The 20,130-nt window shown below is 54.0% G+C and overlaps 4 protein-coding genes across 4 annotated transcripts; 3 read left to right on the forward strand and 1 right to left on the reverse strand.

Annotated features, from left to right (window-relative positions):
* Window positions 1-543: 543 nt before the first annotated feature.
* M406DRAFT_227612 (RWD-domain-containing protein) lies at window positions 544-2,415 on the reverse strand (the record flags this gene model as incomplete). The annotated part of the gene is made up of 3 exons (XM_040915777.1): window positions 544-715; window positions 775-1,447; window positions 1,833-2,415. Coding segments are annotated over 3 exons (1,428 nt in total), but the record flags the coding sequence as incomplete, so codon positions are not given.
* Window positions 2,416-3,240: 825 nt separating this feature from the next.
* M406DRAFT_285656 (uncharacterized protein) lies at window positions 3,241-7,695 on the forward strand. Its single transcript, XM_040918633.1, has 6 exons — window positions 3,241-4,177; window positions 4,212-4,381; window positions 4,439-5,376; window positions 5,435-5,714; window positions 5,786-5,915; window positions 5,980-7,695. The coding sequence occupies exons 1-6, from the start codon at window positions 3,420-3,422 to the stop codon at window positions 6,752-6,754; spliced, it is 3,051 nt and encodes a 1,016-aa protein (XP_040781825.1). The 5' UTR covers window positions 3,241-3,419; the 3' UTR covers window positions 6,755-7,695.
* A 2,931-nt stretch (window positions 7,696-10,626) lies between these two features.
* On the forward strand, window positions 10,627-14,536 carry M406DRAFT_215991 (uncharacterized protein; the record flags this gene model as incomplete). Its single annotated transcript, XM_040915474.1, has 5 exons — window positions 10,627-11,560; window positions 11,623-12,244; window positions 12,325-12,874; window positions 13,019-13,640; window positions 14,223-14,536. Coding segments are annotated over 5 exons (3,042 nt in total), but the record flags the coding sequence as incomplete, so codon positions are not given.
* A 1,978-nt stretch (window positions 14,537-16,514) lies between these two features.
* Window positions 16,515-19,787, forward strand: M406DRAFT_354607 (uncharacterized protein). The gene is made up of 4 exons (XM_040922960.1): window positions 16,515-16,941; window positions 17,018-17,501; window positions 17,581-17,652; window positions 17,780-19,787. Exons 1-4 carry the CDS (start codon window positions 16,797-16,799, stop codon window positions 18,069-18,071), a joined length of 993 nt encoding a protein of 330 aa, XP_040781827.1. The 5' UTR covers window positions 16,515-16,796; the 3' UTR covers window positions 18,072-19,787.
* Window positions 19,788-20,130: the final 343 nt, after the last annotated feature.

A 20,130-nucleotide genomic window follows, 5' to 3' on the forward strand; every position in this document is an offset into this window, starting at 1 on the left:
CAGTGCAAGATGCACGAACTGCCGAATCCAGGCAGCATCCATGTCCTCAAGCTGATCTTGCCTGCCAGCGACGCCTTGATCTCGCTCATGAAAATGTCTATCTCGTCGAGCAATTACTTGCAGGCCGCCTCTCTGTTCATGGTTCTGACGATTCCCCAAACCTCTGCCTCGGCCGTCTCGCCCTCTCAGCCCCGGTTGCTGTTGCCGCTGCGCCTGTGGCCGCGGCTGTTGTTGACGTGCTGCCCTGGCATTGCCTCGATCGCGATCCTGGCCTCTGGCTTGTTGTGGTGGTCGGAGTGCCAAGGGTTCTGCGGCGGCCTGCTGTTGATCATTGGGAGCTCCCTGTGGTGCAGCTACATCGAGTCGGAATACTCGTGGCCCCTCGGGTACGAGATTCACTGGTCCGTTCAGCACCACCCGGTTGACATCAGCTTCGGGGCGCCGTGGACGCTGTATGTGTACGGCCTCGGCTTCCAAGACCGCCTGGAAAACTTCCCCAGCTTCCGGTGCTTGAGCTGGATTGACTCCTGCATTATTGCGACGTCCAGCGAAATCATTCCCCCCGTCTTCGTCTCCTTCTTCCAACTCCCACAAGCGCATGTAACAGGAGGTCACGCCACCATTTGGTAAACGGTTGTAGTGCTGGTATGGGTTGCTGGGATTCAACCAGGCAGAGCAGAGGTAGCAAAAATGCGTTTGACATTTGAAGCAGGTCCTAGGTAGGCGTCAGCTGTGAGCGGCATTGTCATGACTACTTTGGAGGAGAAGACTTACATGTGGTTGCATCCATGTGTCTTCTGGGCCGGGCAGCCACATGTTGGACAGGGTGTCGTGTGCAAATCAATAAACTCGAGAGAGGCCTTTTCCTCTTGACTGAGCTCCTGAGAGTCTCGTGGTGGGGCGCACACGACGAACTCGCCGTGCCAGCTTTGACGACACCTGCTACAGAATGCGAAATGGCAGTCTTCACACACAGCGAGTCTGTCCTCGGGTTGGTAAGGCTCAAGGCCTTGCTTGGATGTCTCAGTAGGGTCTTCGGTGGCCTCCTTAGCCTCTTCGTCAGAGTCATTATCTGTCTCATGAAGCTCAAACCCTTGCGGCTTTTTGCGTTTCTTGGACCTAGCTGCGCCCTGACACCATGAACGAGGGCAGTAGATGGTGTTCTTGTCACTCTCGAGCTCTGTCTTGTACTTCAGGGCCACGTAACGCTTCACCATCTCAGGTTCGAGTGGGATTTGAAGGAGCTCACTTGGGCTGATAGAAGTCTTCGACTTCTTCGGCCTCTTACTACCCGTAGTCCTGACAGTTTCTCGCTCTTTGGCGCAGTTCGGCTGCAGACAGCGAACCGTTGCGATGTCACCTTCGGTGATGGCGTTGTTGTAGAAGTCCTGCAAACACTCGACACAGAACACATGGCCGCAGTCGAGCATTCGATGGCATTTTGCGCCTTTTTTGGGGTCTAGAGAAATATTAGTCCTCCGTATGGGAGAGTAAATCACGGTCTTCAACGAAGCAAAAGAAAGTTCCATGTCAGGCACGCAAATGACGCTCTTGAAGCAAAAGTTTGTGACAAACTGTCTACTGAATCTCCCATCAGAAATGCGGACACTTGTTGATGTTGAACATTTGTCTGGGAAGAGAATGTCTGCCACAGGGCTCGTAATTGCATGTATCCATTCTAGCCTGAGCGGAGTCAAGCGTTCCAGCTGTTGGGACTGTGAGACTGTCTCTAGCCCAGCGCATTCGGTCGTCATCGCTGGGGTGGCCTCGCTGCATATGATGGAAAGCTCTTTCGGGAAAATGCAGTAAGTTTAAAATCAACGTACCTAGACAGACGCCACAATCAAAGGTCTGCTTCTCAAATGCTGCCCGCTTTGCCCCGATATCAAAATCCAGGATAGCAATCTTGTGTTCAGGGCTGATCTCCAGAGTGCCGCTATCATCAACCAGCCCAAATACATCTTCTGCCAACTGCTGAACATGGTCGACATAGGTGAAAACCACAAGGTCTCGGCCGAGCTCCTCCCACAGCCGGGCACAGTCGTTCTCCAGCTTCTTCGCCGTTTCAGGTGGCAGCCATGATGGTGTCGTCGACACATGGACGCTCGGGGGCTGCTCGGTCGGATAAGCTGGCGGCAAAGAGATTTGGAGGTGGACTGCAGGCAGATATGACAGCTCATGGGAGTCGATCTGGGGTGGATCGTCTGCCCGCTCGAGCGTGGCCTGGGGAACGACTGGATTGGGTAGCTGCCCAGTCCCTGCCGCGGGGAAATAGACGGTGACTGTCTTTGTTGCATTCACGGGGATGTCGAGTGTGAATATATACGGATCATCCTCAGTGAGCCTCTGTATCTCTGGAAAGATGGCAGACAGGGCCGAGAGTTCGACGACCCTCTGATCCTCGTTATCCATGGCAAGGCTTGGAGCAGTCCAAGGTCCTAGCGAGGACAAGAGTCAAGAGAATTGTTGTCAAAAATTGTAGCCAAATTGTAGTTATCATGTGTGGCGAGAGCGAGTTGAGCCAACGGATGAGAGGAGGTAGCGAAAGCAAGTAAAGTGTACTGTAGCTAGAAGGATAAGAGAAGCAAAAGATGTCATGAGGACGATCCTCCGCCTGCGTTTCTTTTTGCAGGCATGCCCATTGATGCAATCTCGAAGCAAGTCAGGCAGGTTGCTGGTGAATGCTAAACATCTTTACTGACAAGCAGTGCTGGTTGGTGCTGGTGATGAATGCACGCAGTGGGTCCGGCTCCTTCGCTGTCACAAGAGGCAAAAGTGGTGACTCTGGCTACAAAGCTTTGTCAGCTTCTCAGGTGTGGCAGGACCATGCAACCTTTCTTCTTTTCTCCCCCTCTTTCTTCTCCATTCTTCTTCATTCTTTGCCTTTTCCCCTGGAAATTCCTGTATAGGCTAATTCTAAGCATTTCCTTGGGGAGTTTGTTTCATGAGAGGGGAAAACTAGAGTGTAGTCTTTTTGTGCAACTTGAGTGTCTGAGGTCTGTGAGTGATTGATGTACTTAAGGTTCAAAATGCCAATCAATAGGCTGATTCAGGTACATGTAGTGCCTAGTGGCAAGGTCACTGTAGACCATGACCGCCTGCCGTTCTAGGTGCTACCCCACGTTGACACAGGCCTGAGCTGCTAGGGAACGCGTACTAGCCCAGCTTCAATTGAAAGCTTTACGCGGTCTACCTTCTTTGCCCTAGTGTAAGCATCTCGACCCCCAACCTCACATCAAGCTCTAGTGTGCACCCATGAATTCGACCAGTCGATCCTAGAAACAACACTTTGTCATCGAATGTATTGCCTAACCAGAAAGACAAGTCGAGAGTGACTATGACAGTCCGCCAGTGGTGTCTGATCCGTCGTCCTTCCTGATCACCACCAACTCCTGACGTCTTGATCACCCAGAGCCACCATGAACTCCTTGTGGCCTTCTAAAAGCTCGAACGAGGCGGAGCCTTCATCGAGCAAGGCAGACGAAAAAATGGGGGACGCCCCCGCGGCCCCGATCGGCCTCGAGCACGCGCAACAAGCCGACCCTCCCCAACCTGTCCGGCCCCTCCTTGTGCGCAATGCCTCGAACCCACCCAGCCCGGCCGTCCCACCTCCGCCGAACCAGCCTCCTCCTCCTCCAGGCGGCAATGCGCCGCCGAACCCCACAGACTCTCTCTCGCTGGCACAGCTCCGCCGAATCCTGGTCGACTTTCCCAAAGCCGAGACTGTAGCGTACGATTTCACATACGAGGACATGGGGCCGATCGATGAGGAGATAGACGAGTGGTTCGTCTACCAGTTCTGGCAGTGGGTGCGGCTCAGTTCTGCCCAGAGGGCTTTCGAAGCGCAGTGGGAACATGACTTTGGCCCAGACACCACGTGGGACGGCTTGGACGGGGACGCGAGGAAGAAGTTTGTCACAGAGGCCCTGGCCGGGCTGTCATTAGGTGAAGCCAAGGATCGGTTGGCTGCCCTGGGCAGGCTGGTGTATGTGGTGCTCGGAAGATGGGCGCAGACGGCCGGAGGGGCTGGTGCAGCTGGACCTAAGGACAGCAAGGCTAGGTCGGCATCGACACCCGAGCACCTCTTGGCGATGAAAGCTGGGGCCAGGCTCATCGGCGAGGCTGGAGGCGCTGTGGTAATATGGGATGCGTTGAGGCGTGCATTCGATCCTTACTGGTATGGCAAAACCTTGAACCTCAGCGTGCAGGAGTCCAGAGGCGCTGACGAGAAACTATAGGACCGACGAGGCCCCTCAGATGCAGGGCGTCAGTGCACAAGAAGCACAAGATGAGTTGACGAACCTAATGACTGTTATGTATATGTTGATACAACATGCGATTGTTTATCCTCAGGAGTTGGATGCGCTGTATACACAGCTAGGTAAGCCACTCTCCCAAATTCAGAGAATTTTCAGGAAAATTAACAGGTTATTGGCAGTGGAGCTGGGGCCCTGCTTGGTCGACTTCTTCGTCGACGTGACGGCCAAAATGCGATGGGATGAAGCACAAGTGGTTCCGCAGGCCCAGGTCTTTCTGCTCTTGTGGAAGTCGGTATTACTCGTGTTTGGTGGCTCGCAAGAGCTGGCCGAGACGAAGAAGGCCGCGGCCGAGGACCTGGACGATGGCAAGGACAAGGACATAATCACAGCCTCACCCTTGGATTACCACTTCTTCCGGCAAGAAATTACCTCCAAATATCCGGCATACATACCACCAAAGGAAGTCATCCCTTTGGAGGCCGACAACACATCTTTTCTTCCTCCCCTTCCGAATCAGACCGCACGTAATAATGGTTCCAGCGGCATTCTTCCCCCTCAACCTGGCACACAGACTGGAGGGGCCTCTATCCTTCACCAACCTGTCCACATCGCGACACCGGCTCCATCCCCGCCACCTTCACCTGGCGTTGGTGGAAAAGGCGTTAAGAAACAAAACTACCAGACTAACCAGAACTTTCCATTCATGTATCCGCCACTCGATGCTACTAGCAACAGTGCCGGCGGCAAAGGCAATGCTGCTCTGCAGGCCCTGCTCGTCGGCAGAAAGTGGGAAGGTAGTGACGTGCCGGCATCGATCCTCGAGGCTGGAGAACTGTTCTCTGGGAGGGTACGGATGACCCGGGCCCTTCGGCAGCTATGGGATGAGCGAGAAAAGTTCATGAAATTTGAGCGGGGATGGGACGCTGCCGACGACGATCTATTGGACGAACTCGATCTTTCTTCTCTAACTCTAGAGGAAAAGGAGGAGCTTGGTCTAGTGAAGCCCAAAGCAGAGCGTGAAGCTCAGGAAGCAGAAGCCGGGGTCGATTACGGTCCCCACCCTGAAACCATGAGCAAGAGAGTCAAACAACGACTCGATGCTGTCGAAAAGTTCTACGTAAGTGCCGACCTACTCTCTATCCTGGGTGCTTGGTCCTGAGCTGACACCACTATAGGCTAGCTCTATCCCGCAGCTCCAATCTGTTTGTATGTGCTTGATTAAGGGAATATTGGCACATTATACAGTCCTGTTGTCGCAACAACAACCGGCGCCTCCATACAGTGCAATCCCAGGCGCCAATGGTAGAGTCAATGGTGCCAACAACAACGGCACGGCGAGCGCAGATCCCTCTGAGCCATCCGCCGAGGAACTAGACGCTGCAAGGACGCGTGAGATCACTGCAAAGGCCGTGAGCGGCATTATGCTTCTGCTTCTCAAGTGGCTGAAGTTATCTCGTAAGTTTTACTCGACAGTTATCCAGTTGTGCATGATATTACTCAGCTGACACTGCCCCGACCCAAACCAGATGTTCTCAAATTTGAATTTCTAACGCAGCTTCTTCTGGACTGTAACTACATGCCATTGATGCTGAAGTTGTTTCTCCACCAAGATGTCCAACAGGTTGTGGAGAACAAGACGGATCGAATTGAGAACAGGTAAGTTGCCCGCCCGCCGCAGCTGGGGTGGCCTCCTGAGGCTGATATTAAATATGTAATGTAGCTTCTTTTATTTTTGTAACGTGCGTGCCGGTGCACCGGAGAGGCCCGAAGAGCCAAGGGACGGGGAAGAGAGCGAGGATGACGCCGCCCCTCCACCCATCAAGCGGCGCCGCTCACCTCCACCAGCACCGCAGACAGATACTGCGACGGATGCCGCACACGCTAAGGATGAGCACAGCAAGCCCCCTCGGCCTGAAGTCGATGAACTGGGCTATCCTGTAAATCCACTGCCCTCGGAACCCATCACGGATTTTTCACGGCGGAATTTCTTCACACTCATCAACTACCTTCGCATCCTGCAGAAGATCTGCAAGAACAAGGGCCACCGAAACCTCCTCATGGTGCAGTACAAATCCTCCAACGTCCTGCGCAAGAACCTCAAGGTCCCGCAGAACGAACTGCGCCTGTACACGCTCAAGCTCTTCAAGAACCAGGTGCCCTACTGCTCCCGCAAGTGGCGCCAGTCCAACATGCGCGTCATCACCGCTGTCTACCTGCACTGCAGACCGGAGCTCCGCGACGAGTGGCTCGCGGGCTGTGATGTCGACGCGGAGATGGAGGAGGCGCTGCCCCTGGAACAGGCGCTGAGGAGCCTAACGCATTGGTTCAACGCGCGCAGGTACCCGAAGAAGATGGCACCTGAGGTCAGAGAGGCACTGAGGGAGGAGCAGGACTTCTTTGTGCGGGAGCTGGAGCGGATGGAGGTAAGCTGGGATGAAGTCGGTGCGAGTGAGGGTGGCGGAGCGGAGTGGGAGGAGATGTCGTCTTGGGCATGATGGTGAAAGAATGGAAGAGAGGTGGATTGTGGATGTTGTGAGCGATTCACTCACTGTAGACTTGGTCAATCGATACCCTATTTGAGCGCTCGTTATAGACGTCTGTCTCAGTTTGTAGCCTAAACTCGAGGTGGCACATAGTTCCATCGGCAGTGACACATGATAATCATTGCACCTCAATATTATTGATTAAAAAGGACAATACTGCTTTAAAAGAGAAAACCAAACGATAACGCAGAATGATTATCCTGTAATCCAGCGAAAGGACGAGGTCCCCAGTCTCGAAATTTCTGTGTGCCTGTGATGGGCGATGGGCAGCCCAATGTTAAGGACTCATGGGTATATCCGACTCTTCCATCCTTATTTTTCAAATACTCCGAGTTGTGAGAATCGTCACTGCGTAGGCGGTCATCACCGAAGTTGTGTCTTTGCACCTCAACCCTGGGCAGTGGAACGGAAGTCTGGCAACGATTTGGGCCATGGCCCAAATTCAGCGTGAAATCCATCGCTGGAGGGCGAACGAGGCCCGACGTACAAACTTGCCCCCTAGAAGACTTGAGACCCGCAACCAGGAGCCGATAAAGTCGACCCGGGGCTCAATTCTCCCCTCGCATGTCGCAAAAGGAGCTCTACTAGACATTGTACGTCCCGTCCTCATACCGGTGCTGGTTCCCATACCCGCCCATGTTACCGTACCCGTTGTTTGTCGCACCGTTGGCAGTAGGCACGCCGTGGTCGTTGTACCCAGTTCCAGTGACGCCCGTCTCGCCGTACTTGGGGTACGTGGAGGTGGCCACGCCGTTGTTATTGTCGACGTGGGTTGCGTCCGTGTTGTAGGACTGGCGCAGCTGATCGGGCTCCGGGTGGGCGGGGAGCTCGTTCTCATCGCCGGCGGTCCTAGTCGTGCGGCGGCGGAACAGCGAGCCGAGGAGCCCGGTCTTGCCGGCCCGCTTGGAGCCGTAGCCCGAGGTGTAGTTGTTTGCGGGGCTAGGACCGAAACGCTGCTCCTTCTTGCGGTGACGGCCGAGGCCGAATTCGGTAAGAGCGGAGATGATGAAGAAGAAGCTTGAGAGGGGATTAGTGTCAGTCCAGATCCCCATCGTTTGTGACGAAATTGTAGAGGTGTAACAAAATAATATTGATGGGGTAGAGAAAGACGCTTACATGGCAACGATGGCTACGGCCAGATTGGCGGACTCCATCTTGCAAGCGGTCCTGTACGTGGGCAGAGGCACGCTGCCGCTGTCGGTCGAGCTGACCTTGGAGTCGGCATTGCCGGAGCCGAAGACGGTGTTGACGCCGTCACCGCTGCAGGAGCTGGCGCCATGCTTGTAGACGGTGGCGACGTAGATGAAGGCGCCGATGAAGGCGATGTCGAGGACGATGGCGATGAACGAGGTGAGGACAAAGCCGGCGAGACAGCAGACCAGTAGTATGCCCAGGGCGGTGTAGAGGACGCCCGCGCCAGAGATGCCCTCAACGGCGCGCAGGTTGGTGGGGATGTCGATCTTGTGGTCCGACATGGCGGCGAGGAAGTACGAGGTCAGCGCGAGGATCAGGCCGCAGCAGGCGAACTGAACCCCACGGTTGAACCATTGTAGGAACTTGAGGGCGAATCCCGAACCAGAACCCATCGTGGCCGTCGTCTTCTGTCTACAAGTTCCAAATAGGAGAGAAAGGTGGGGATTTTGTTTATGCTGTCGTGGTTGGTGTGTTTGTCGAGGTGTCGAGGTGGATCTGGAGCCTCGAGAAGGATGACTGGATGGGGAGGGTAAAAGGTGAAAGGCGTGGTAAGAAGATGAGGGGTGTTCCTCTTGTTTTTGAGACTTGAATAGGGACGAAAACAAGGTTTTAAAACGACCAAATGGCTATCGTCATAAATTTATGTTCCGAAGATGCATAACGTGAGGTGACCCAGCGATCTGCTTCCGGTTCACACTGTCAAGGTGCACGGCCACAATAGGGTTGGGATGCCGCTGGGATGGATGGATGTTACTAAACTGCCCAGATGACTTCACATCCGCTCGCCCATGCCCCCACTATTCTAGGTGCTCGTCTCTAAAGAAAAGAAAAAAAAAGGTCCTTACCCAAGAAGGTCGGGAGGCCAACCATTCGTGTGTGCCACCAACCAAGTCATGACGGTCCACTCTGACCTTCGAAGATCTTGCAAATAATCTAGCTGCGACTTGGCGCCGATCGCAAACGTACATTTTTCTCTCTACCATGTACCATCCATACTTATAGTATTATGGGAGTAGTACCAGAAGTGCTATGGCAGCAGGCCCTACCGAGTGACTGACCGACTAGCCCAACTCTAGGTTAGGCATCTCCAAGTTTTCCTTCGGGTGGTGGCCTGCCCTGGTCGTTTCAACTGTTTGCGTTACTATCGCGGGCTCTAATGACGATGGTCGTGGCCACCACCAGTTAAGCTTATAGTGATTTGCGGTGTTCGACCCCCTGTAATTTCCAACTTTGCTACCAGCACCCTAAGCAACCATGGACCCCGCGTTTGAGTAAGGCTTTGGACCCCTGGAAGGGAGTGCCTTGAGGACCGAGAGCGAATTGCGTCATGGCGACAGGGATGTGACCGGTAGTCTCCAGCTGAAAGGGCGACTGCTGAGCCACACCACAGCCAGCTGCTACCTCCGAGCTTGCCGGCCAAGGAGAACCTTTCCTGCAGCTGTGATCTTACAAGTGTTGCCCTCTTGCTGTCCTACCATCCGCCACTGCGAGAAAAAATCAGACTTGCAATCCAGGACCGCGTCCTGAGATGGAGGGCTGTGCAGAGGCTTCTCTCAAGTCATGCTGGCGGTCGACCCACCGCATAGGAAGCCATCAGAACTCAACATCAGGCCATTGTACTGTCGCTTGCCAGCTGGAGATGACCCATACAGCCAGTGCATATGCCGGGTCGCTAGACGACATCTGAGCACAGTATCTTCGGCTCTGTGATATACTTTTATTCATATTCAGGTTCTGTCTGCCGCATGTTATTTATTAATTTAAAAAGGCTGTTCCTTGAGAAGACGCTGCTCATTCAACCTGTGTGGCAGATTCAGCATCTGCAGCTCAGTTCGTGCTTTCGTCTCGAGACCAGTGTCTTGTGGCATCCAGCATGAAGTTGACCTGCGACTACTCACAAATTTGCCAGAAAGCATCGCTTTGACCGCCATTTCAAGCTTCTAGAGTAAAGACTTGGGCTCAGGAGCTCTTCTGCTGTGCAGGAGCTTGGGGCTTAGCGCATGCGTACGAGTGTATGCTGCCAATCATATATCAAGGTAGGGGAGGGCTCGACAACGCGTGGCTGTTGGCTCGATTACGGACGACGTACTCGGCGGGTGGGAGCGGGGTGGAGGTGCGGGCAAAGTATGGGCAAAACAGCCTTTTCATTAGGACAATGCGAGCAGTTACATTGCAGGCAGCCTTCTTGCTGGCTAAACGAGTTACGCTGCATCAGCCCATCCCCTTTGAACTCCTGACCATCTTGCTGCAATACACAACGTCTCCTATCGTCCTCCAGTCGTGAAGAGATCACAGCAATGAGTCCCGGTCTCCGCCAACGCCTAAAGGAAAGGGCCAAGAGCTTCTTTCGAGGTAAATCACCAGTTCTGGTGACTGGTGCCAGTGAAGCAGCCAGTCAATCCTCGGGCGCCACGAGAGATGGGCTCGCTAGCCTCAAAGAACACAGTCGAGAGTTTGTGCCCTCGCAGCCGACAGATCACAACGAACGGACGATCCAACATGACTCTACACCGGCCTCGCGTGGCAGAGTTGGCGATGAAGCCAGTTCACCCTCTGTTCAACAGACCAGTGATACCCAAAATGAGAGCCCTGACAGCAACTCTGTCCCGGCAGAGGCTGAAGCGGAAGTCGATCTTTGGCGAAAGGCTCTCGACAAGCTCTCGGACAAGCAGAAGCAGAGCCTTTTGAAGCTAGCCAGCAAAGGCAAAGCCGCCGAGCAGCCTCTACACACAACGACGGCGTCTATCATTCCCGACTTGATAGCCGAGACACGAGCCAAACAAGAAAAATGCGAGAAGGAGTCATGGCGTGTCAAGCTTGGAAGCGACCCCGGGGACGAGATAATACTCCGTGATCAGGCTGCTCTAATCATTGCGTGGCTGACCAAAGCTGGGGATCTCGGGGTGTCATTCGCACCCTCTCTGGTCGCTCACATTTGGCCCTGTGTGAAGGCTGTCCTTCAAATTCCGGTCCAAGAGGCCAAACAAATGGCCGCAGTTCTCCAAGTGGCTGATAAGGTAACGCGCGTAGCTACGCGAGGGAGGATATACGAGGCATGCTTCACCACCGAGAATACCTCCCCGGAAATTCTAGAGCACCTGCACGAATCCCTCGTTGCCTTATACAAGTCCTGTCTAGAACTCGTGTCTAAAGCAGCTGGCTTGCTAAGCAACAACTTATTGCAACGAATCACGCACTCGATTCTGTACCCCGATGCTATGGAAGAGGGAGTCGGGAGCAAATTCGTCGAGCTGGATAGGCAACTGGCTTTGAGTGTCCAAACAGCCTCTGTTGCGATCGATCACAACCTTCTCCTCCGTGTCCAGAGCCTCGATGCACCAGTTGTCCGGACCGACGAAAGGGTCATGAAAATCTTGGAGACAATGGATGCACGGGAAGAAATGAGCATCCTTGATTGGATCAGCAGTGTACAGTACGGCAGTCACCACGACTTGATACATGACAGTCGGATGGCTGATACATGTGGCTGGCTGCTCCGTCACCCAAATTTCCAAGCATGGGAGACATCGAGCGGGTGCACACTGTTGTGGTTGAAAGGCAATTGTGAGAGCAGCGTTCTTCATCTTCACCTTTATGTGGGGCGCGTGAGACTGACCATCAAGCAGCCGGCATGGGGAAAACATTCCTGACCTCCAAGGTGATCGACCGGAAAAAGGACCTTTTGGGCAGCTGCTCTAATGACGAGGCTCTTGCGTTCTTCTACTTCAACCGCGGTGACTCGTCAAGGAACACTGCGATAGCTTGCCTCCAAAGCTTGGTCCGACAATTATCAACAGCTTGCAGCCATCCAGGTCAAATGCAGCCGTCCCTGCGGACGCTCTACAGAGACTGTAACCGCGAAGGGCGAAGTCTGACTTACGAGCTCTGCAAAAAACAGCTTGCCGAGTCCTTGAACCTATTCCCCAGAGTCACGATCATCCTCGACGCCTTCGATGAGTGCAACCAAGATGATCGCGAGAGCCTGGTTGGAATCCTCAATGAACTGATGGGGTCTAGCGGGCGTCCACTCCTCCTTTTCATCTCCAGCCGCCCGGAAAGCGATATCAGGACTGCTTTCCGGGACCGAGTCAGCGTGGAGGTGGGCGCGGAAGACAATCAGGACGACATTGCTGCGTTCGTCAAGAGAGAGATATACAAGCCTGGTGGCAGGTGGGGAAGATTCCCAGCAATCACAGAACAATTGAAAGCAAAAGTTGTGGATACTCTGCTCGAAAAGAGTCGGGGAATGTTAGTCAATGTTTCATTTGATTACCACTCTCGATTGAAACAATAGGAACCTCTGCTGACATGCCACATGAGCCTTGCAGGTTCCGATGGACCGCGCTCCAAGTGGACGAGCTGCTCAAGCTCTCGCTTCCGGAGGATGTGGAAAACCGTCTGGGAAAGCTACCCAAGGGCCTCAAGGAAGCATACGATGAGATCTACTTGAAGCAAGATGAGATTCGTGCCACCTGGGAGTCCAAAATTGTCGATCGAGCGATCATGTGGGTGATGGCCGCCAGACAGCCACTTGGCTCTGAAGAGCTATTGTCAGCTGTCCGCATCGACCCCGCCCTCTACGCCGATACTTTATGCAAACCTCCGGAATTACGTGCAGTGGCCGAAGATACGAAGTACATCACCAGCCCAGTTACTGCAGAAATGCTCCTTGACTTCTGCGCCAATCTTCTAGTATTGGACCCGAGAACGAGAAAGTGGGGTTTCGCTCATGCTTCCGTCGCGGAGTACTTTGAGGAAAAGCATTTCAGCTTCCTACAAGTACATTTGCACACCGGCTTGACTAGTCTGGCGTTGGTTGTCGACGTTGCCCGATCGGTCGCAGCATGGCAACCGCCTGGAGCCAGGAGCACCCCCCGGGTAGGCCCGCACAATTGGCTCTCGTTAGACATCGAAAAGTTTGGCTCGGTGTCAGAGTCAAAGAGGGCTGGAACTGTTGAAACACACGACCTTATCTCCAGGAAGACGACATACGGGAAGCATCGCTTCGTCTGGTACACTGAGAGATTCTGGGCGGAACACGTGGGAATCGTGGATGAACAACTCAGTGGTCGCAGAGAGACTGGCGAAATCAGCATCAACGTACGGGATGAACGCGTGCAGGAGTCTCTAGATGGATTGGTAGTCCTCCTGAAACGTTTCCTTGGTCACCCCAACGACAGCAGTTTCGAGTACCGACGGTGGCTTGCTACACTCAGAGAAGTGAGATATGGGCACACGGTGGGCAAATATGATGATTGGGATTCTTCCGCCATGGAAAAATACGCTGCCTTCTCAATGGCGCGTTTTGGTTTTGCCAACCTGATACGAGATTGGTGGCAGGTGTCGGCGACCTCGGATGATGAGTATCCAAGATTGCTGATAGACACGGCGGCCCGTACTGAACAGGGTTGGAACATCCTCCACGTTGCTTGCTATCGCGGTCACTATTCCACTGTCAGCGCTCTACTCGCCGCCGGCATTGATGCAAATGAAGCAGTTGGACCCTATGAAGATTCACCACTGCAGCTGGCTTGTGAGAACGGTCATACCAAGGTTTGCCGGATACTCATCGAAAAGGCCGGGTGCGACCCGAACTCTCCCGCTGACTATCGCAACCCGCTGTATTGGGCAGCACGCTACGATCGTCCCGACGTGGTCCGCTGCCTTATTTCACTCGGTGCGGACCCGGACCGTGCGCTCAATCTGGATTACTCCAACGATCCGTGGCAGCTCGGCAGTCCGCTTGCATTCGCAGCAGCCAGAAACAATGTTCCCATGTTGCGTACGCTGATCGAGGATGGCAAGGCCGACCCAAATATGCTCCTTCCCGATAAGTACAAGCTGCGCACAGCTGCGCTCTGGGCGGCTTGCTACCACAAACTTGACGCGCTGAGGTATCTGATCCTGGATGCACATGTCGACCCCAACGCGCACATCCCGAACTCGGCTTACGAAACTATCGCCATTGCCGCCGCCGCCGCCGCCCCTTGGAATTGGCAATGCGGTATGTTTCGTTGTCTCAAAGAGTGCGGGGTGGATTTCACCAGCCTTCGAGAGATTGGCGGTTTGAGGGGCTTGCAGGCTAGGGATCTTAGGGATGACGCATTAGAGAGGGCCGCCAGAGCCGGAGATCTGGAGGCTCTTGAGGTCCTACTGGACGAAGTTAGGACAGACGTGAATTTTGTGTCTCGCGGAGGGGCTGGTGCTCTAGCAGCAGTTCCGGCAGCTGATGATAGGTATCTCCCCGTGTTGGACTATTTATTGAAGAAGGGGGCAGATGTGAATCTTCTCTTGGATCATGGCATATATGGCAGCGCTCTCGCGGTTGCAGCTGCTAGCGGGGCGATCAGACCAATGGAATGCTTGATTAATCATGGGGCAGACGTTGACCTTGCCTTGGGCCAAGGCATGTATGGTAGCGCGCTTGCGGGGGCAGTCGCAAGAGACCAAGAGAATGCGGTGCGTCTTCTTTTGCATCACGGCGCAGACGTCAATCTTGTTCTAAGACATGGTCGATTCGGGACCGCTCTCATGATCGCCAGCAGCATCCGCATCATCAGCAGCAGCAGCAGCAGCAGCAGCAGCAGAATGGATAGGTTGAAGATGATGGAAATTCTTTGTGACAATGGGGCAAATGTCAATCTCCGTGTGGAGCATGGTGATCATCTCAGTGCTCTGATGGCCGCCGCGTGGTCAGGTAGTAGAGACAAAGTGAATTTCTTGATTAAAAGAGGCGCGGACGTGAGTCGGCCGGAGAATCGAGGGTGGGACGACGTGCTTGAGGAGATGAAGGGGCAACGACGGATACAGAAATCAGTATTTAGAGCAGACTACGATTCTGAGTTTGTATGGTTTGAGAGAGACTCGGATGAGTACGAATCTGAGATTGTATGGTCTGAGACAGATTCGGATGAGTACACTTCGGATGAATAGACGTAAAGGGAGGCGTGGGAGTACGAGTGGAAAAAGGAGGTGATTGAAGGAGACAAGGTGAAATCTATGATAGGAAATAGTAGGACGATCAATGTGGAGATGTGATTGCAGCACTTGACAATCTCTCCAAGAAGATTGTATGGGCCGGTGCTCTACGTTCCCCATCGCGGAACAGGCGAACAGAGGGGGGAGAAGAAACATGGGCGCCCAAATCATCCTTACATGGTGCGCAGATCTGATGAAGCTTCCTTCTAGTTAGTTACTGGGTTGCAAACGTAGTTATGGATGAGACCACTACATTGGACATGGCAGACTGTCCTAACCAGTCACACGGGTACGGCGACAACCTACTAATTTTGAATATGACTCCGACTTGTCAAACAACGCTATTTGCGTGAGCCTCACCGCAGAACAGACACGAACTCGCTGATGATAGCCCCAGTATCTACAGGAGAGCCGACCCTGATAGCGCGTGCCGCATGCTGGTGGTCTTCCATAACTACAGATTTAAGTGACTGCTGGACGCAGTCACCCTATCTCAGGAAAGGCTCGATCGGATGGACCTGTGAGCAAGAACAGAGGCCGCAGCATCTGTACTTCAGATCCTAGATCTCGTTCTCCATTTAGCTGTCACTTGCGATTGACAATGACCTCCACAGTATTTTGTATTCCAAGGTTAGGACCATCTCGAATGCTTCCGGGTCGCCAGCCAAGGAAAGAGCGGGTTGGTACACGAGCTCCTCAGCATACCAGATGTGGTTCTGGTTCTCCTCTCATGGCGATTGGAGCCGGGCCTGGGCCGGAAGGATGCTTGAAGCAAAATACTGACTTTCGTCTTCTTTTCGGACCATGGGACCTCTTCAACCCATTCAAGTGTTCTTAGAGTGTTCCTTGGATTGTGACGTTGAATGTACTCGATTGTTAAGGAGGATTGTCCAAGCAAGAGTTGTGGAGAGACGAGTGATATCTTCCCCAGATCTCGAGATGCATGTTCTAAGGCTGCACAGTACCCGCACTGTCAAGGACTAGAGACCGCTCAGAAAACAATCAAGGGCTGAAAGAAAAGGAAAGAAGAAACAGAAGCAAACCTTCGGAGAATCCAGCTAGTCTTGGCATCAGCCCAGTGCCATAGCTTACGAGTTCTCGTTTGCTAGCCAGCTTGGGCGCGTAGTGAGGGTAGATGGTTGGTCAGGAAATACGAAGACGTCTCTCACTCAACTCACAGCTGAAGGCTGGGGCACGTTAGAGGGCACTGTGGACCCTGCCAGACCTGCATTTCGAGATCAGAAGGATTTCTCCCACTGCCGGCAGGACGCTTAGCGGGACCCAGTGGGTACCAGCCCGGGGCTGCCGTCGAGTACCACTGCGTGCATCCAAGCATCGTACTATGCCGTGCTGCTAGTGCTATGTACTAGACCACTGTGCAGATGGTACGTGGGCAGTGGTGGGGTGATAGATCCCCCTGTCCTGCCCGCTGCGCCCAAGGAGCTCCCATCAAAGGCCTCCAGCCCCTCCTCTAGCATCGACACCCAACCCCTCCTCTAGCGCACCTCTCGGTAACTTCAAGATGCACGTCTGAACATTCCAGGAGGGCGCAATATCCGGTCTTTGTGAGGTCAAAATTCACAAACCACTCAGAGGGTCTCGAGACCAGCTTCCGATCGTTGGTTGCACTGCACTCGTACGGGCCACCTTCAGGAGGTCAAGCCACCGTTTGGTGATTCTGTTTGACGCTGGTCGCTGAGAACACCAGCCCGTTCTCCTGAGAGTAATCTTGATCTCATTACATAGAGCTCGGCTCCCCAGAATCTGAGGACTGGAAGGTCAGAATTGTTATTTCCTCCTCGGCTGCAACGCGTCGGTCAAGATGAGGATCGGCTGCCTGCAGTTCGCGCCCCACGTCGGGGACGTGGACAACAATCTCAACCGTGCAGATTCAGCACTCTCTCGAGCCAGCCAGGATGACTTGGACAGCCTAGATCTCTTGGTCCTACCAGAGATGGCCTTCTCAGGTGAGCGAGCGCGCAGTGACTACACACCCGTACGGGCTTGGACCCTGAGGCCAGCATCAGCTCACAAATAGGCCAGGCTACAACTTCAAGTCGCTCCAACATGTCATGCCATTTCTCGAGTACGAGGGGAACGGGGTGAGCTCGTTATGGGCGCGCACGATGGCCCTGAAGCACAACTGCCACGTCGTGGTTGGGTACCCCGAACAGGTGGACGTCTCGCACAAGTGGCCCACCTCGCCCGAGTACTACAACTCCGCCATCGTCATCAATAACGAGGGCGAGACCATCGTCAACTACAGGAAACACTTCCTGTACATGATCGACGAGACCTGGGCGCTCGAGGGGCGCGACTTCGGCAGGGAGTTCATACCCGGGCTGGGCCAGACGGCCATGGGCATCTGCATGGATATCAACCCGTACAAGTTCGAGGCCCCCTGGCACGCATTTGAGTTCGCCTTTCACGTCTTGGAGGTCAGGGCCAACCTGGTTATCATATCTATGGCGTGGCTTACGCGCGAGGAGGCTGCAACGTTTACCAGCAGACCCGATGAGCCTGACATGTTTGTATCCCTCCAGGCCTAGGCGGGGCGCAACCCTCGTGGCAATGATTGACTGTATGGCTGACGCTCGCATTGGAAGGGAGACCTTGACATACTGGGTGCAACGCATGGAACCAATCATTCGCGCCGAAACTGAGGATGAGATCATCGTGTAAGTCCTTCCAGATGTGCTCCCCCGCCCTTCTTGTCATCATACTGGACCTTGGCATATGTTCGTAGGGGAGAACACGACATTGTGAGGCTGTTTTCCATGCGGTCGTTGACACACAGTCCTCTAGGGTGTTGAGTAATCGGTGCGGCATCGAGGGCGAGACTGTTTACGCAGGGACATCAACGGTGCTTGGAATCAGGCACGGAGAGGTCAGCGTCTATGGCCTCCTGGGCCGCTGTGAGAAGAATCTCCTGGTTGTGGATACAGACAACCCGCCCCTCGGCAAGCTTGTTCTTCGTCCCCAGGACAATATCGAGCCGCCTGCCGGCGAGCCTGTGCCAGCGGCTCCTGTCAATGGTATATTGCCCGAGGATGAGCTCGAGCTGGAAGACGATGAGGACGTGGAGATTTCCTCATGAGAGTCTGTTTGGGCAAAAGATGTCAAGGACGTTGATGTGACGCTGGTGTCAAGCAACGAAGCCAGGCCTCCGAAAGCAGAATCTAGCGCGCTTACTACGTCGATGCGCAGACAAGCAGCTCACACTTGAGACCAACGGTAAGTTGTAGTACCCTTGACGGACAATCGGCACGTGGTCCTTTTCACGTCTCAGTAGGTTGAGAGGTACGAAGGAGCTTGGTCCAACGGGCGGGACGCAGGAGCAGCAGTCTACGACGACCAGACCGACTGGAACAATTGGCCTTTAATGGGCCTTTCTGGGAAAGATCTGATGTCCAAGGAGCACAGAAAACCACCTGTCACTCGAGCGGCGCACCAGTGTTGCTCCCTGCGGTCTTCTCGACCACCAGGGGACGAGATGCTCTGAACCTGGTCTGGCGTTTCGCGAGATATTCACGGCTTTGACTATCGAACATTAGTCCGCAGACAGCTTTTAGAGCGTTCGTAAGGCCTGTAATGGACTTCAGGTCCGCTCTCGTTATCGCAACAGGCTTGGCCTTCTTGGGGACTTTTGTTTTTGGGTGGGGGGTGGAGGACCTTGTGGCGAACTCGAGTGAAGAGATGCCATGAAGAGTATCAGCTTCAAAATGAGGCCAATCTGACCTGGTCTGAACCTCTGCAAAGCGAATCGGCGAATCTACAGCTCATGTCCGAAATCTTGCCTCCAATCCTGCGCCAGCCGAATGCGCGTTCATAGCCATTGTAAGAATTTGGGCGACCTTGTGTGTCAGCAACAGCCATCGATTTCTTGGTAGAGGAGCTAGACTCTGGATGGAAAGAAGACAAAAAAAAAAGACAGGCAAGCAACTCTCCCGTTATTCAGTCTAAGGCACGGTGGACAGGCTCTTTCAAATCCTGCAGTACACCCGAATCGCTCGGCACGCCGGACCACACACTTGGATGGATACTCTGCATCATAAGCGCCGCGTGAAAAGGGAATCTCATCTCGGCCGCTCGGTACCTCATGCTCGACAAAACGATTTCCAAGACGCCTTGATGGAAAATCGAGCCATATCCGGACGATACCGCCCCTTCCAACAACTAGAGTCACGACATCTGCAGCATGTGGGTGATTGCAAAAAGGCTAACATCGTACTGTACTGTCAAGGTGCATGGGTGCATGGGCGAGATGGGATGTGTGATGAGCCAACATGGGTGGGCGCCCATTGGGGGCGGGATATGCAGGAAATGTGGGAACGTCCGTCGAGCTTGTCCTCTTCAGGGACGGCAAGGTTACTGCGGGCGCTTGCGGGACAGGGCGAGGGGCTGGGAAACGGCCAATCACTGGACAGTGTTCATCTTCAAGGTGTGAAGACTTGCAGGGGCCGCTGCGTGCAATGCTCATCACTGCAGGTGATATCGAAGACGCCCCCTCCTCTGACTGGTCAATCCAGTGTGCCACCCTCATGGTCCCAGAACACTAGCCATGCTCGAGAGGGAAGGGGTCTTTTTCGGAGATGTTGGGTGGCCACTTCGGAGGTCATGAACGGCAAAGGCTGACTCTTCATTCGTGGGCTTGGGTTGCATTGGGAGGCCCATGGTTCTCGCATCTTGAACAGGCGAATAATTCTTTTACTATGGTGGTCTGCCCACCTTCCACAACCTTGCGGTACTTCTAGGCTGGGAGACCTTGTATCACAGCAAGTTCTGCAAGCAGACTCTACCACATTTGTTCTCCATCTCCGCCTTTCACCCCTCCCCGTTCGACTGTGTCTCTGATCACACCCTACAAAAGAGCTTCAACGTTCCGGCTCTTTGGGTCAGAGGTTGATACGTGTGCTGCAACTGCATGACTGGGCGCTAAAGTATTCTCCTTTTCACATCACAAACATCACATTTTCTTTTTCCTCCGTCTCAAGGGGCAGACAGAGAGGCTCATATATCATCCATCGGGTCGGCCGCTGCGGCCCACATGTCGGCCCAGCAGAAACAACCTCGAAAGAGCGTCATGGGTTCGGTCGCACAGCAGTGACTACACACAGCGAAAACTAACGCCTGCGCTGTCCGACACGCTACCTTCT

Source organism: Cryphonectria parasitica, assembly GCF_011745365.1.
Source record: "Cryphonectria parasitica EP155 unplaced genomic scaffold M406scaffold_1, whole genome shotgun sequence".
Lineage (NCBI taxonomy): Eukaryota > Fungi > Ascomycota > Sordariomycetes > Diaporthales > Cryphonectriaceae > Cryphonectria > Cryphonectria parasitica.

What these genes read in the sequence shown, in the direction of transcription:
- M406DRAFT_354607 (XM_040922960.1), top strand. Translation starts at nt 16,797, where the DNA reads ATGAGGATCGGCTGCCTGCAGTTCGCGCCCCACGTCGGGGACGTGGAC. An exon ending in AGACCCGATGAGCCTGACAT is followed by an intron (nt 17,502 to 17,580) that starts GTTTGTATCCCT and finishes TCGCATTGGAAG; the next exon opens with GGAGACCTTGACATACTGGG. An exon ending in ACTGAGGATGAGATCATCGT is followed by an intron (nt 17,653 to 17,779) that starts GTAAGTCCTTCC and finishes ACAGTCCTCTAG; the next exon opens with GGTGTTGAGTAATCGGTGCG.
- M406DRAFT_285656 (XM_040918633.1), top strand. Translation starts at nt 3,420, where the DNA reads ATGAACTCCTTGTGGCCTTCTAAAAGCTCGAACGAGGCGGAGCCTTCA. An exon ending in CGTGCATTCGATCCTTACTG is followed by an intron (nt 4,178 to 4,211) that starts GTATGGCAAAAC and finishes AGCGTGCAGGAG; the next exon opens with TCCAGAGGCGCTGACGAGAA. An exon ending in ACGGATCGAATTGAGAACAG is followed by an intron (nt 5,916 to 5,979) that starts GTAAGTTGCCCG and finishes TATGTAATGTAG; the next exon opens with CTTCTTTTATTTTTGTAACG.